The sequence below is a fragment of the Artemia sp. Qi Xiang Cuo genome, chromosome 13 (genome assembly GCF_049724085.1).
Source record: "Artemia sp. Qi Xiang Cuo chromosome 13, ASM4972408v1, whole genome shotgun sequence".
Lineage (NCBI taxonomy): Eukaryota > Metazoa > Arthropoda > Branchiopoda > Anostraca > Artemiidae > Artemia > Artemia sp. Qi Xiang Cuo.
Genome location: NC_142806.1, coordinates 51406043 through 51423129, shown reverse-complemented (window position 1 = coordinate 51423129; position 17087 = coordinate 51406043). Strand labels below are relative to the sequence as shown.

Sequence of the window (17087 nt, the reverse complement as noted above, 5' to 3'; positions counted from 1 at the left end):
CAGTAAAGTTTACTAAACAAATTCAACATTTCGTATTAGATAAGATAGATAAGATATTTATTTCGAGAAATTACTATCACAAGCCCTGAAGGGCCGAATTCGAATTTCGAAGTCCATAAAAAAACAAAGAAGCAAGAAAATCATAACAAAAGCACAACAACTTAAAGATTGGCAACCAATGCAAAAAAAATAAAAGTAAATAAATAATCAAATATCGGAATTCTAGGCAACGAGGCAACGAGCTTAACAAGGAAAATTTCAATGTGGAATTCATTTATAAGTTTATCTATGAGTAAATTGTGGTTAATCAAATCGAAAGCTTTTTGAAGATCAATAGAAATTAGATTAAGCCAAGTGTTAGGTTTTTCAAGTAATTTACTCATGGTATCAACAAGATGGATCAGGTAACGAGAGGTTGACGTGGATTTGAGATTACCAAACTGTCTAAGATCAATGAGGGGGAGGACTTTCATCTTAAGCCAGTCTGCGAAAAAACTTTCATACAATTTTGAAAAAATCGAGGTGAGGGTAATAGGACGAATGCCATCAAAGCCAGGCTTCCCATTTTTCTTTTTGATTGGGGTAATAAAGCCTTGTTACCAATATTGAGGGAACTGTCCAGATTCGGTAATTTCATTAAACAGGGTGGACAGGGGTTTTGAGAGGTAATCGCTGAAAGCTTTAGTCAGGGGAACAGGAACATCTAAACGGCAAATACTTGATTGTTTTAGTTTTTCACTTTTTTTTTTCCACGTCAAATAGAGAAACATGTGGGAGTGAAAAGGGAACAGGAACATTTGGAAATGCGTAAGATAGTGGTGGGAGACTCTGGACAATAGAAGCCAGAAACTTATTGAGGTCATTAGCTGTGGTCTTTGGAGGTTCAAAATTTAGCTGTTCTTGACTCTTGCCGGTAAGTTTTTAAATTTCAGAGTACCAGTTCTTTGGTTTATCATGGCGCAAGTCTTTAATTTTATTTTTATAATAGAATTGGGCAGCTTTTGTAATTTGACTTTTTAATTCCTTCCTTAACTTATTTGCTTCAGCTAAATTACCCCTCTTAAATAAGCTTATTTTCGTGCGGATTAATATTTTTATGTGATTATTTATGTAAGGTTTATCACTGGAGCATTTTCTGATTTTTTTTTCTGGGAAACATGATGAGTAGGAATCAATTAGTTTTTTGTGAAAAATCAAAATTTTGTCATCAAGGTTATTAGAATTATAAAGGTCTGGCCAACTTTCACTGGTCAGTCGTGATCCAAAAGAAAAAAGTCTTGTGTCACTGAGGGGACGGCAAACCCCAATGGAGGTAGTAAAGAATTGTTCAATGGCTTAAGAGGGAGAAAAAAGAGAACAGGAGTGGTAACTGCCTCCTAGTGATGGCAGTGCTTGCGGGGAGTTGTAATACTTACTCGTGTTTGAACAAATAACATCGAGAGAGTTGTTATCTTTTGTTGTAGATATTTTAACCAGTTGTTTAATATTAAGAGAGGTGCAGATAGAGTCTATCCTCAGGTCATTCGCATCGCCAAGTAAGGAAATACCAGCGTTAGGATACTTTGATAACACAAAGTCAGCACTTATAAGAAATCGTTGTATACATTTACGTTTCTAGTCAATACTTTGGTTAGGGAAATGATAAAAGACGGCGGTTACAATTAAATTGAAAGGTCGGGGAAGTACTTTCGGTCTAAGCTTAAGCCATAGAATTTTATCGTAATCTGATAAGTTGGAGGTGGGGATGAGTTTTGGTTGGAAGTTATCTGGGAAAAAAAATAATATACCACCCCCTTTTTTCCCGAGAGGGTGATCGGGAGGGCGAAGCTTTTTAAACTGAGCATAATTGCTGATTTTTAGGAAATCTGGGTTCTGGGACTGAACCTCTGTCACAACAATAATATTAATTTTATGAATTTCAGAGATACCCTAGAGTTCGGTAATTTTGTCAAAATTCAGGCTCTCAGCATTGGTAAGTAGGAAAGTTGGAAATTTAAACCGATTTGGGTATTGGGATTTTTTTTTCAATTCGGGAGGGTTATTTGGGGTTGAAGTTTACGAGGAGGATGCTGTGGGTAAGGGTGTGGTTTTGAGGCATTATTAAAAGGCGGGACTGGACCGGGCTTGAGAGGAAAGGAGGACGGCGGACAAATTATGAGAATATTATTAAGTTGGGATGGAAATACGGTGGAATTTGTCTTACTATTTGAGGTTTTAGAAACTCTGCATGGATGTGTTACCTTTGGATTGTTCTGCCTGCTTACTCTTAAACCAGAGTCATACTGGTAGGGTAGCCAGGGGGGGATAAAGTTCAAGGGAAGGTAGAAAGGTTTCCTGGTGATCTGGGAATAAGTCAAGTAGGGAGTGTTCTTTAAATGGGGGGGGGGGGTCGGGGGGCAAGATGATGCTGAGGGACGGAAGTACGGTGGGGGGTGTCAGAGAGGGGAGGGGTTGGGTTTGTTTCGGCAAATAACGGGTGGAGTCCAGAACCGGTCGGTAACTTCTTGGACGCACGGAGAAGAAAGGAGTCGAAAGGAAGTGGATTTTTGGGAGGAATATGAGTGAGGGGGGGTTTGGGGATGGTCCAAATTGAGTGAAGTGAATGTGGGGGTTGGACTGATTGGGCACGCGTAAGTACTTGGGGCAGAGGATTGTTTCGAGGGATGGATTCCTGTGGTATACTGCTCTGTATCGGGTATGCAGGGGGATAAGACTGAAAGTCGGATGGAACACGAACAAGGGGAGGGGGGGTCGTGAATACTTTTGGCGTCACTCTAAAAAACGTTGGGTTTTAAACCTGCGCTCCAATCCTGAAGATGCATGAGCAAAAGTACACGACTTATCAATACAAGATAAAACAGAACAAAGATCAACATGGTCAAAAATACACTTATAAGACACACAAAATCCCGAAATAAACTGACAACAAATATGTAGAAACTTGCATCGTTTGCGAAACTTGCAAAAACCACTATCAAAATGCTTACAGATTACAGTTTCTTTTCTGCTGAATTTTATATTTATTTCACTTTTATCCTTCACTTTCGTAATTTTTTCAAAGATAATACAAATGTCATTGTCTGGTAATGACTTCTCCATAACCTGTTTGTTTAATTCATTATCACCTGATAATTTATGTGAAAAACCAGGAGTCACTGGACTATTCACGAACTCAAGGGCGTCATCAGTAGTCATTCTACACGTAGGTATTAGTATGCTCTCATGGGATACTCTGCAATTAATGCTGGATGTGCTGAACTCAGATACTTGATTTCCTAGTGTAACAATAAATGCTTTGTTGATTTTTAAATCCTCTTGTAATTTGATGCTTTTCGATTTAAGGGTCACTTGATTGTATTCTGGACTGCAGAGTTCATCTTCAATAAGGAGACGTTGGTAATTATGGGAGATGATATTTTCAAATAATTTTTTTATTTCAAGATCGCGTTCATGGAGTATATCGTTACCAATTTTTTGGTCATTGAGAAAAATGTCAACTTGTTTTTTCAAATCTTCTATGGCTACTTCATGCTCTGAATTCTTCTCTAACTGGGAATCGTATTTAGCTCGGAGATCAGCCAGCTGTTTGATATGTTTAACACAGTCAACACAAGGGGGGGGCTTGGGGAGCTTGATTTTTTGAAACTGATTTTGGGGTTGTAGGTTTTGTGGCAGACTTGGGTGTTGATCATGGTTTAGAGCCAGGGAGTAGAGAAAGTGGTGTTAAAGGTGGTTCGGGGTCCTTATTCAAAGAACGGGGGGACTGGCAGCTTAAATAAAACCACTCACCACATTGTTTTCTTTCCTCAATAGAAATGCCTGCACATTGCGGATGAAACCACTGTTGACACCGACTACACTGCACTGTTCCACTGGCGGGACAAAGTTGCCACTCAGGGCATGTGAAGTTCGTGAGATTCCACATAATGTAAGACAATAAATCCAGATAGTATAGCTCAAAACAGGTCGTTGACTGAACCTCGGATAATAATAATTTCCAACAATAGGTTTCAAAAATTTAACCCAGCATAGGTGTTAACAGGTCAAATGCCAGAAAGTGACTGACAAGCCTATGGCTTTCTCCTTTATTGAATAAAACAAGTAAATAAAATAAATAAGAAATTGTGGTTGATACTTCGGAGGTGGCTCATTCAAAAAGAGCATGAAAATTTGAGTGTTCCTTTTAAGAGTCAAAAGCAACCAGCCACCCCTCCCATGCGTCCTTTAATTGCTTTCACTAAAACGACATCCAAGCAAAATTTTCAATGTAACCATTTTATCTCAAAATGATAGAACGTTTCTATCACTATGCCTCTTCGTGTGAGATACCCCACCAGAATCTTCGGCCCAAGGGCTGTAAGTTATACAAGCTGTCCAGTGTTTATATATTGATTTAGTTATTGTTGTATTGATTATGTCCATGGGGCATTAGCAACAGACAGCTTGCGCAAAGAATCAGCAACCAACAGCTGATGAAATCATGCAGACAAAAGCGTGACGTTTCCACCATGATCAAGAAAAGACATCTCAGGTTGCTAGGCCACGTAATGAGACGCCCAGAAGAAACCCTGACACTTCAGGAACTACCAGCAGCCCCCACTTTCTCAAGGAAGAAAAAACCAAGTGACCAGATGAAATCTTGGCATAAAGTCGTCAGAAAGGATTCAGAACCGCATAGGGGATTCCAAATGGATGGTTATAAGTGGGACAAGGCGTGACTGGAGTTTATTCGACCACTCACAGATGACAGAACCCAATAGAAGAATTTGGTCCAGCAGCTTCTTGATGCCGAGTTGGGCTGAATAGCCTTTGTCTCGTCTTAAGTAAGTAAGTAAGCATTGTAATTGTTATTTTGAAAGGGAGGCGTGTTTCAGCCTCGGTCTTGAATAAGGCTATGGGTGTTTAAGTCAAAGTTTTGAGAAATATAGAAAAGAATAAAGAAACAGTATCTGCACTCAGATTGACAAAAGGGCGTATCAGCAATATTTTAGCAACAGCATATGATATTAAATTGAAACTTTCAGGGATACAAATATTAATATTGCTACTAATATTGAACTAAATGAAAAGAGTTTAGGGTTATCCAGATCTTAACAAGTGCGTCCGCATAATATCCAGAAAAAGCTAAAGGTATTAAGTAGGAATGCAGCAATGTCCTCTCATCAATGGTTTACGGTATTAAGGTGAAACTTTCAGGGATTTAACAATTACTACCGCTTCTAAAACTGAGCTAAATAAGATAGTATGTGAAATTAGATTGCCAAAAAGGCGAATATGCAATATTCCATGAAAAGCTGGATGTATTACGTTGGAATTTTCATAGCATGTTTTTAATGATGTTGAAGTAAATCAAAAGATATTATGTCCTTCCAAGTTCGTCAAATGTTTGGACATCGCTACACTGTAAATGATTTATCATTTTTTCACAAATAATTTTACATTTTTTCCCCTAAAATTTCTGAAGAATTTTGTGATTGCTATCTTGGAAACTAGAAGAATTACGAGAATAAAACTTTCAGCAATAGACGTAAAATATAAAAACCTTCAGAGATGGCAATACCAATTTTGTGTCTCAAATAGTCGCCTAAGGTATCTCAAAGGGAGGTATTTTGGCTTTTCTACCTCATCCCTATTTTAATCCCAGTTAAGGGGAATTTTCCTATTTTAAAAATTAATTGGGCTAGAAAAATGAACCCCCAAAAAAGGAAACCGAGCTTCAATGATCACCTAACAAATTGATGAAAATTCAATGTGATGAAGACAGCAGGTATTTACTAATGGTTAGGACACGGCTTGTTAGATTACTAATACTTTAAGCATCTTAAGTTTACTTGTACACACATCTTGTTAGGATCTGTTGTCTTTGTATATTTTTTTTGGATTTACATATGAATACAACTCTTTTAAAAAATGTAGATATCACTGAATAGCTAAAAATTTAAGTATGCACCAATATTATACTTCTTATTCATTTATTGCCCGTAAAAAAAGATATAATAGACGGAGTAATCACTAAAGAGAACAAAAAGAAAAAAGGACACAAACACACATTGACAATTCAAATACATGATAAAAGTCTTCATTTCATATATGGTAATTATTAAAATTCTTCGAGATTCAACACTTCAATTTTTTTTTTTATCAATTTACTTACCTACAAGTGAGTATTTTTAGAAAGACCAATTAGGCTATCCTATATTGTTGTATTTACCCATTTAGTTGACTATTGAAAATTTACTGTTACTGTGTATTTACCCATTTACTGTTCCATCTGTTCTGTTCTATACACTGTTTTATATTTCTTCAATGGAAAAGAGTTGTACAGCTCCAATGATAATTAAAAAACCTGACTCAATCGATGCGCGTAAAATGGGCAGTACAAGTGTTTTGTTCTGCTTTAGTGTATAAAGCACAACTTTTTGCCTTTTGACTCTACGATTCAGTGTGGCAACTAAGGAGAGATTTTGCACGATCAAAACGATCTTAATGCTTTAATAACAACTAAAATAATAATCGTAAAAAAAATACCGTTGTCAAGAATGAATAAATCCAAGATGGGGAAAATTTGTTTTCATTTTGATGCCCTTGGTGCCCTGATCATACACTTCTCTGCCACCAAAATAACCAACATGGTACTTTCGCTATATACATTTAGAGTGGAAATAAGAAATTTCCACCATTTTCTAGAAGAGTTTTGGAGCAAGTCAGATGGGTTCTGGATTGAATGATAAGAAAAAAAATATTGTTCGAAAACTCACCTTCATTCTCACGAATATTTGATTCAAGCTCAGAAGACTTGAGATTACGATTAAACTGTTCAAATACTTTAGGAGAAACCACCAAAGGAACATCTTCATGTTTGGGTGATAAAATAGGATATTTCCTTCCAAAAATATCTTCACTAAAATTTGGGAATGGTTCTTCAACTTCTAAAAAAATTGAAAATAAATCAATATTAAAGCCCTCACAAAATTAACCCGTCTGTCATTAAAAATTATGAAGAACAGAAAGTGATCATTACATGGTACTTTAAAAATGAGAAAATAAAACTTAATTGTAAAAAAAAAAAATAGAAAAAACCATTTAGACATTAAATTATATTTAATGTAATTGTAAACTAGACATGTAATTTTCTACACAATAAAACTATATAATATCATGATCTCGAAGTAAAAACAAATATACATTTACTATCATTTCTAATTCCATCAATATCAATCTGTTTCCAAGGTATACTTACCGAGCAACCCCAAATGTAACTCCGATCTAAATTGATTAATGGGTAATTCCTAGGTACTTGGGATAAGCTTATTGCCTAGCTGATCCCCTCTATAATAACCGAAAAAGCAGTGCTACTTGAAACTAGGCGAGCAACCTCAATACCTCCTCTGGTCCGAGTTTCGTAACAATGAACATTCGACCTTTCATGAAAAAATTCCCGCAAAACAGTCAAGAAGGCACCACTTACAATACGTGTACATAAAAACCAGTATATAAAAATACCGCAATCCAGCTGCAGGCATTGTCAAGGGAATTTTTCCTGGTAGTGCGGGGGGGGGTCGGGGGTTACAGGGGAAGATCTTTCCATGGAGGAAGTTTTCATGGGGGATTGGACATTGCTATGAAGGAGGGGCCGGGTTTCCCAGCATTATTTAAAAAACGATAAGAAATTAAATAAAAAACAATTTCAACATCAAAACTTCTACACATCAGAACCTAAAATGAACAAAAACTATTTCGCCTTTCATTGGGTTCGCCCCCTAGTCAATGCCTCGTTCCTTAAGCTAAAGTTTTTTTAGTACTTTCATAAGAGCTATTTATTCTAATTAACGACCTTTGTGATTAAGGGGTCATTCTTAAAGAATTGGAAAAATTCGAAATTTAGCGTTAAGAGCGAGGTATTGACTAGAGGGCAAACCCCCCTAATATACGTAATAAAAATATACGAATATAGAAGTTCGTTACGTAAGTTAATTCGTAAGTTACGTATATTTATTACTAATAAAAACGTTTTTAAATAAAATTAAACAACTTTCGAGAAAGCCATTTAGCCAAAAAAAAAGTAAAATTAATATGCAAAATTCGTTTTAATTGTTCATTTACGGTGAGCCAAAATCAAAACCTGCATTAACTTAAAAATGCTCACAAATTAAATAAAAAAAAGTTTTTTTAACTGAAAGTAAGGAGCGACATTAAAAATCAAAACGAACAGAAATTATTCTGTATTTGAAAGGGGCTGTCCCCTCCTCAACGCCTCGCTCTTTATGCTAAAGTTTGAGTCTTTCTCACAACTCTATTTTTTTAAACAATAAAAAAACTTTAGCGTAAAGAGCGAGGCGTTGAGGAGGGGACAGCCCCTTTCATATTCGGAATAATTTTTGTTCGTTTCAAGTTTTAATGTCGCTCTTTACTTTCAGTTAAAAAAACTTGCTTTTTTATTTAATAATAGAAAGGAGGGACTTTCACAAGCAATTATTTCGTGACATACTATATGAAGATAAGAGAAATTTAAGGAAAGTGGAAAGCATTAAAATACGAGTTAAGGATGTTTGAAGTGGATGTCATTGATAAAAATGTTTGTGATACTTTGGATGATAATGAAGATTTATTTTGTGAGGATGATTTAGTGGCAATACTAAAAGGGTTGAAAAATAAAAAGAACGTGATTGCGACGTAATTATGGCAAAACATTCTCAGAATGGTTTTGGTCTGGTGGTATACCAACTTTCCTTGTCATTTCAAACTTTCTTCCCATCTAACAACCTCATAGTAGAAATATGAAAATATGAACAGAAATACAGCAGAAATATGAAAAACATTCCAGAATGCAATTTAGTTGACTACAATATATTTCTTTAGACCAATATTTGGCAAAATGGAAGAACCTTATGACCCTGAAATAGGCACATATAAGAGCATGAATTACCATCAAACTATTAAATACTTTTCATCCTGCAACCTAATGGTTATGGGTTCTAGTTGCTCTGTTTATGACACAACTCTCGGGCAGATTGCTGTTATCACAGATTATGCAAGCAACACTTTGAGCAACCAAATTAAATAAAATTACGTCATAGCGCTCCCGTCTAAGGGTATCTCAGATATTCGATAATGACAGAATTAAAAATTATGCATTTAGGAGAGGAAGCAATGACCCTTACCATTAGTTGGAGGATATCTAGAACATGGTATCTAAAGAATATCAGGATAAATCCAAATTAAACCAAAGTATTGGAACTAATTGTGGATCTATATCTAGACAAACTTTATCTAGAACTATATCCATATCTTGATAAACATCTAGAGACAGAAATTAAGACAAAATAAGAAAGAACCAAAATATTGGAAACAGGTGTGGATCTCAACAGTCAAACTTAAACGAGTATTTTACATCTTATGCTCTAGACCTGTCAATATATGATAAAGTAGACAATCGACTATTGAGTGACACTAAATTATTGTACTAATATAATCTTTTTTCAATAATAAAAAAAATATATCCCTCTTAGGCCAACGAGTGCATAGTATTATTATAAGGATAAACAAATATGATATAGAAAATCATAACGCTCAACGTATCTCCTTTGGCTGCATAGTGCAGCCAAAGCCATTATTACTCAAAATGTACAAAATCTTTATTTGTTCTACTGATTCCTTCAGGACCCTTCGATGTTCCTTAGGGCACCAAGTGAGAGAAGGTTTGAACAAAAGATTAGGTTTGATAAGACTTTAATGTGTTTAGGCTAGTGTTATAAATGGTAAAATCGGTCACGGTTAAATTGGGTATTTTACGTGTTTTACTGAAAATTTACGGACCCTTGTAAAGTTTGTATTCTAGCTATTTTACGCATTTTACCCTTATTTTGCCGATATTTTACTGACGTATTTTATGACACCTTGCAGGTGCGTAATTTGCTACGGGACAGGGGGAGGGAAATGCCCCCTCCAGACCCCGGGGTGCTCCCCCCTACCTGCGAGTTATTTTTTGCCAAAAAAGGCACTCTGGGGATTTTTTTAGAACATTTTATTTTAATGAGCGTTTCTTAGAGATGTATAGGATAGTATTACGACAGAAACATTTGGCAGTGAAAAAAAAGCTTGGTCTATTGTCACTACAATAAACAAAGGGCGAAATAATCGGTCGTGTTTTTTTAAACCCACCCGGAGATTGAAGCGGCAAAAAAATTCAGGGGACACACAAAGTGTTTTTTTTATTTCTTTTTTTACTGCTGATGAATGAGAGCATTTGCAGAGGTTTTATCATGAAAAAAAAAAAAAATTGGAAGTCATAAAGGATTTTTTTTTCTGGCAAGGGAGAGTACGATTGTAAAAAAAAGAAAATGCTAGATAATTTGATTAATCCAGAAATTAGAAGTGTCAGGGGATTGGGCCCAAATTATCCCCTGATTTTGGTCCTTAGCAAATCAAAGCCCATTTATTATAAATAAAACGAATGTTTATCCGATTTATTTGCCCTAAACGAACTAGTATTTTAACAAAACAAGGATTTAGTTACTTTAAATTGTTTTTGAAATTAGAGTTGGGTATTACATTTTTAATCATAGAAATATAATTTCAATTAAAAGATTAGACAAAAAAAAAAAAAAAAAAAAAATAAAAAACAAAAAAAAAAAAAAAAAATAAAAAATTTCAATTTGACCCTATAGTTCCGCGGGAGGGCCTTTTCTTAACAATTTTTCCCTGTTTTTTAACAATTTTAATTAACGGATATTTATTTTTTGTTAATTTTGCAACAGTAGTTTAAGCAATTTATTCCTCTTGTTTTTTATATTATAATCAAAATAAATAAAGAAAAAAGGAAAGATCGAACAGTATATATGGCTTCTCCTTACTTTTTAATTAAACAAGGAGAGACTAACCTGGTTTTCTCTCTGTTCTTTCCAAAATCTGATTCCCAATGAGCTTAAAAAAGAAAGAAAAATTACACACAGAAATAAGGGCAAATCTTTAGAGTTGGGATAGACTTGAATATAAAAAACTTAACCACACATCTTCTAGTAATGTCAATCCTGTTATTGATATTAATTTAATTGGTATTATTAAAAAACAGACAAAACAAAAACATCAGACACCCTTTTGACGATTTGGGTGCGTAATAATATTTTTAAATTTAGCTGTATATCCATCCCACTGAACTTTCCCTGAAAATTTCAACTTAAAGCTCTGTTTTATTCCTGAGCAATTACATCTACAACATTTTGACAGCCAGGATTCACTTAAACTTCTTTGACTTGGCTCAATATATTTGGGCGCAGTAATAGCAGTAGCAATAACAATAGCTTCAGTCGCACATAGCATCACTCACAGTCGCAAGTAGTCACAGTCGTAAGCAGTCACAGCCTCAGGCACACTTTGTTTTAATCACAGTCATCAGTAGTTGCTGTCTCAGTCAAATTAGTAACAGTTGCGGCTGCAAGCAATGGCAGCTCCAGTTAGAATTAGTCAAAGTTGTAATTAGTGGCAGAGATGTAAATAGTGGAAGTCATAAGTAGTTGCAGCAGCAAGTAGTAAAAGTTACAATTAGTGACTGTTGCAATGGAAAGCAGTAGCAGGTGCCGTCACAAGTAGTCATAATCACAAGAAGTCGCAGATGAAAGAAGTCACAGTCGCAAAGGACGTCGAAGTCACAAGCAGTAGCAGCTACAGTCAGTAACAGTTGTTAGTTACTTTTAATTTCAATTTCTAATTGAATGAGGCCCTTCCAAAGTTTCTACAACTAGTTACAAATCCAATGGACTGGAAAAAAATGGATAGAGCCCACTTTGCCTTTTACTAAGGCAGTGCTGCAATACCTATGACAAGCATGTCAATCTGAAGTCAATCCCATTCAAGATTCTATCAGGGACAAATCTCCAGCATTTTACAGGAGGGGAGGGGGAATAGGGGTCCATATCCAGATAATCAAGGGGCATGGGTTTTATAATAAACTTTTCTCTAAATTATTGGGGGGACAATTGCCACCCTTGCCCCCCCCCCCCAAACGGCACCCCTGTATTCTAATATACGTGTTCATGCATAAAAATTTAACTTTTTTGAGACATGACCATAATACTTGGCCTTGCCTAATGCGGGAAAAAATTATGAGAACTTCTCTTATAGGTAATTGTTTCAACCCAACACCATTTTTAGAGGGTTAAGGCTGTTTTTCAAAATACCTTTCAATTTATTCTCAAAACAATATTTTACTGTCCAGACTGATTTAGATAATAATTACTATTAAAGCAGCTAGAACTGACAATTTTTCTGACTTTTCTCACCAGTTTTTTTTTAATATATTTTTAAATTTTTGATCACTACAGGCCATGAGCCATTACTATGATGCAACCAGGATTATATATAACACAAAACAGCCTTTGGAAGAAAAGAAGAAATCGGATGTTTGGAAAAATTATTTTATTGATATCCTTTTTCATCCTCAGGGATCGGAATTAAGCCTTTATTATCCTCTCTTTTGGGGAAGCACTTTATCAGTTTTTCATTTAAGTTTACTATGGGTAGGATTTGTTTTGGAATTTTTCTTTCCTTAACTGTATGTATCCTAGCTCTTCTAGCCCCCTCAGAGAAGAGGGTTAACTATCAAATTGGCATTCAGAAGCTGACATCCCCATAGCTGCCAATGCCATTGCTGTATCTCCAATCTCTAGTGATGACACCCGGAACAACACCATGATAACAGTCTCAGAGTCCCCAAACCCAAAAACTGATTCCAAGCTCAATGATGATTTTCAGACAGTTATTAGAAAGCAGAAACGCAAAAAGCCCTCCTGAAATAACATAAATCCCTAACTCAGTTTCAGCTATGGAATTGAAGAACAAACCAATCATTTTTTTCACCTCAACAGTAAAAGACCAAGTGTTTACCACCAAAAATATTTCTAACATTAGAATGAATCTATTCAAATCTTTAAGATGTAGTTTCAGTGTGAATGTTAATAGAGATGGCTCTCTTACAGTTATGTTCCAAGACAGAAAGGAAGCCTGCAAAGCTCGTAACCAAAATAGAATTGGCAATACACCAGTTACCTCTAAATAGTTGACTCCACCTATGAAAAACACACAGAAAATAGTGATGTATAATGTCCCAATCGAACTATTAACTGAAGACCTGAAAGATGGTCTCATGAATAATAAGGGAGAAATGCTGGAGGTCCTGGAAGTCCATAGGACGGGCAAGCCAGATACTAATGGTTTACTAAACAGTAAGAATGTCCTTTTTATCTTACCAGTGAGTACCCAGTTTGACTCATTGTTCCTTTTTGGTCTACCCAAAGCGTATAAATCTTACCAAGAAAGGCCTATTCAATGCTCAAAATGTTTTAAGCTTAGTCACTCATCTAAGTACTGCTCTTCCTCTGACACAATCTGCCCCAATTGCCTTTGTAATCACCCGGTTTCTAGTGAAATTAGATTTTCTACAGCTCCTTAATGCATTAACCGTGGATGTGACCACCAGTCTACAAGTTGTAACTTATGTCCTAAATATATCCAATAGGTCAAAGTGTTAAGGATAGCCCATCAAGAAAATGTCCCATTTCCTATAGCTGCTATGGAGCTTGCTAAGCTTTCTACAGGACCTTCATCTCCAAGAATTAATGAGGCTAAGAAAGCAACCTCAATCTTTTTACCCAACTCTTGGCCTTGCAATCCCAAAATTAACCAAAATCAGGTTCTAGAGATATCCATCCCTCAGCAGGGTATTGAGCTCCCTAATGCAATCAAAGCAAGCCCAGCCCTCCAAAATCCTAGATTTAGTCAGAAAAAATCATGGGCTGAAAGAGTGGCAGCATCAAGGAGGCACACTTGTGCCTCTATAAAGAGGCGACCCACCACAATGTTAAGCGATTTTAGGTCCTAGAGGTCGCAGAGAGACGACGGTAATCGCATTTTGTAGCCTAAGCTCAAACTAAGAAACTTGCAAAATTTCATCCTCCTCCGACTTTATCTTCATGGGGTAAACTGGGTCGGAAGTTTGGACCCTCCCACCACAGCCCCCTTTAACGTTGTCCGATTGGGCTGAAATTTAGAGGTTAAGCTTTCCTAGGGCCCGGGAGCTTATCCTCGAAATTTCAGCTTAATCCGATCACTCCTTCCCTGTTTTCAAAAAACCAAATATAGCCACTTAAAATTCATTTCTTTTTTTTTTCTTAGCCACGCCTACAGGCCACAGTTGGCAACGGATCCGGGTGAATGAGGACTCATTTGAAGCAGAATTTGACCTGTTAGGGCCTTTTGATATTTTCAGACCGAAAAAATTACCCCCCGAATTTACATTTACGAAAAACCTCGTTTTCCTATATTAGCCCATGTTAATTTTTCCCACCACAACCCCCCTTTAACGTTGTCTGATCGGGCTGAAATTTAGAGGATAAGCTTTCCTGGGGCTTGGCAGCTTATCCTCGAAATTTCAGCTCAATCTGATCACTTCTTCCCTGTTTTCCAAAAACCACATATCAAGATTTTTGGGAATTTGCTTGCGTCGAAAATAGCTCCAATTTGCTAAACAACTATTACTATTGTGTTTGTATAGTCCAGCGGCTGATAATCCAGACTTTCAGACGGAAAACCCGGATTCGATTCACCATCAGAGCACCTTTTTTATATACTTTGAAAAGAAACTCAGTTTCTTTTTTAAATTATTTGAAAAAAATTACGTTTTCTAAAGAGTTAAAGAGGCTGAGTTACAAGGTCGACCCTTAAAACGTACAGGGATTAGGAGGCACAGTTGGGGGGCTGTTAAAGAGTCTGAGTCACAAGTTCGAACCCTAAAACGTACAGGGATTAGGAGGCACCCTGTACGACGTGATTCGAGTATTCAGGAATTAAAAGCCTTAACACAAGAATGTTGAAGAGCGGGGGGTTTGGGGGCGGGAGCCCCCCAACTTTATCTCCTGACACGATCAGCTAACAGTTAGTCAAGCAATAATAAGTAATAAACTGTACAAAAACGTGCAGAAATTATTTGAAAAAAACTACGTTTTCTAAAGAGTTAAAGAGGCTGAGTTACAAGGTCGAACCTTAAAACGTACAGGGATTAGGAGGCACAGTTGGGGGCTACCACCCCCAAACCCCCGCTTTCGCAGCCTTTAAATATAAAAAAATTTCTTTAAACTGAAAGTAAGGAGCGACATTAAAACTTAAAACGAACAGAAATTATTCCGTATATGAAAGAGGCTGTGCTCTCCTCAACGCCTCGCTCTTTACGCTAAAGTTTTTATTGTTTAAAAAAAGAGTTGTGAGAAAGTCAAACTTTAGCGTAAAGAGCGAGGCGTTGAGGAGGGCACAGCCTCTTTCATATACGGAATAATTTCTGTTCGTTTTAAGTTTTAATGTCGCTCCTTACTTTCAGTTTAAAGAAATTTTTTTATATTTAAAGGCTGCGAAAGCGGGGGTTTGGGGGTGGTAGCCCCCCAACTGTGCCTCCTAATCCCTGTACGTTTTAAGGTTCGACCTTGTAACTCAGCCTCTTTAACTCTTTAGAAAACGTAGTTTTTTTCAAATAATCACTTAATATATCCTCTCAAGCAAACACTGTTCAAAATAGTGATGGTTCTTATATGACAAAACTAATTAAATATATAGCTTCAGTGGATCAAATCATCCAGTCAAATCTGCCTAAAGCCATAAAAGCTACTTTAACTAAAGATATTGCTAAAAACTACTTTTCTAATTTTATCTTTGAAGAGATAGGAAAGGACTTATCTTCCGTTGACGCAGTCGCAGCTAGTTGTTCATTTCTGGATGTTTCTGTATTTTTAACAATCTATGTTTGTTTTTTCGTTTTTGTTTTTTTCAGATTGGATAACGTTTTTCAGAGAGGCAGGTGTTCCTGAAGGAGCAACTGCAAACTATGCTCAAATATTCAAAGAAAACCGAATAAGAAAAGAGCTGCTTGTTGATCTCAATAAGGACTACCTCAAGGACAAGGGACCATCAGTTGTGGGAGACATTATATCAATCTTGAAAAATGACATGTGAAAAAGTGTTTTTTTATGTTTGCTATTTAGATTTTGCTAGTTCAGTATAGTCATCCAAAAATAGATTATTATTTTTTTCCAAATAAGATTGACATGAAACATTCAACAAAAAAATTAGTCTTCCAAAGCCATTCCACATTTCAGTAAACTAACTATTCGTTTACTATTAGTTTACTGTTAGTAAACTAACAGTAAACTAACCACTAACTATTCAGGATTTAAATACCTACTCAAATCCTAAATAGTTAAAAATGTGAAATGTCTTGTGTGAAAATAGCCTCTACATTTGTCAGGGTATGTAGGGTCATATAAATTATTGTGCCTCTCTTAATTCAAATAAACTTGGTGATCTAATTCATTATGCTTCTAAGAATAAAATTGATATTATCTGTTTAAAAGAGACCAACCTTCATCAATTTAAGAAAATTGAAATGCCTGGCTACAGGTGTTACAGGAATGACAGATCTACCAATAGAAAGGGAGGTGGAGTTACCATCTTTGTTCATGATTCAATCCCTCATTCCCCTCAACAATTAAGTCTTTACAGGGAGGAAATTGATATCATAGGTATAATACTCAACCCTGCTAATGGTAATCATCTTGTCATTAAATCATTGTATAATCCATGTGGAAACAATGATATCCAAAAGGTTTTGGAATCTCAACTTTTAGGAAATAATTCTTTTATTTTTTGGTGATTTTAATACGCATAGCTCTCTTTGGGAACAAATAGCCTATAGTAAAAAAGCAGGAAGAGGCATTGAGAATATTTTATCCAATATTCCAGATACATTGATGTTCACTCCATTTAATTTCCAAACCCAGTACAATATTTCATCTAATACTTTCTCTACTATTGACTTGCTACTGGGTCCATCTTTATATTGTGATCAATCATTCAGATGGTAAAGGTTCCCTCTCTGCAATCTGATCATTCTGCAATTTTAACATTAATTTAAAATGTATGCTATTAACCCAAACCCCACATAGCACATTTTAATAACTCCAAAGGCAATTGGCCCCAGTTTCGGGAAATTTTGATGGAAGCTGATTTTTGCTTTTTATCAAACAGTTCTGATATTAATGCTATTA

The 17087-nt window shown here is 36.0% G+C and overlaps 1 protein-coding gene across 3 annotated transcripts in view; it reads right to left on the bottom strand.

Annotated features, from left to right (window-relative positions):
- LOC148945394 (uncharacterized) overlaps window positions 1-17087 on the bottom strand; it is a 78716-nt gene that overhangs the window by 49134 nt on the left and 12495 nt on the right. For all 3 annotated transcript variants that reach the window (XM_089098658.1, XM_089098659.1, XM_089098660.1), the window contains exons 3-4: window positions 10881-10923; window positions 6759-6929 (exon numbers count right to left, since the gene is read on the bottom strand). In XM_089098658.1, the coding sequence (XP_088954784.1) occupies window positions 6759-6929; window positions 10881-10923 (214 nt within the window). The remainder of the gene's footprint in view (window positions 1-6758; window positions 6930-10880; window positions 10924-17087) is intronic.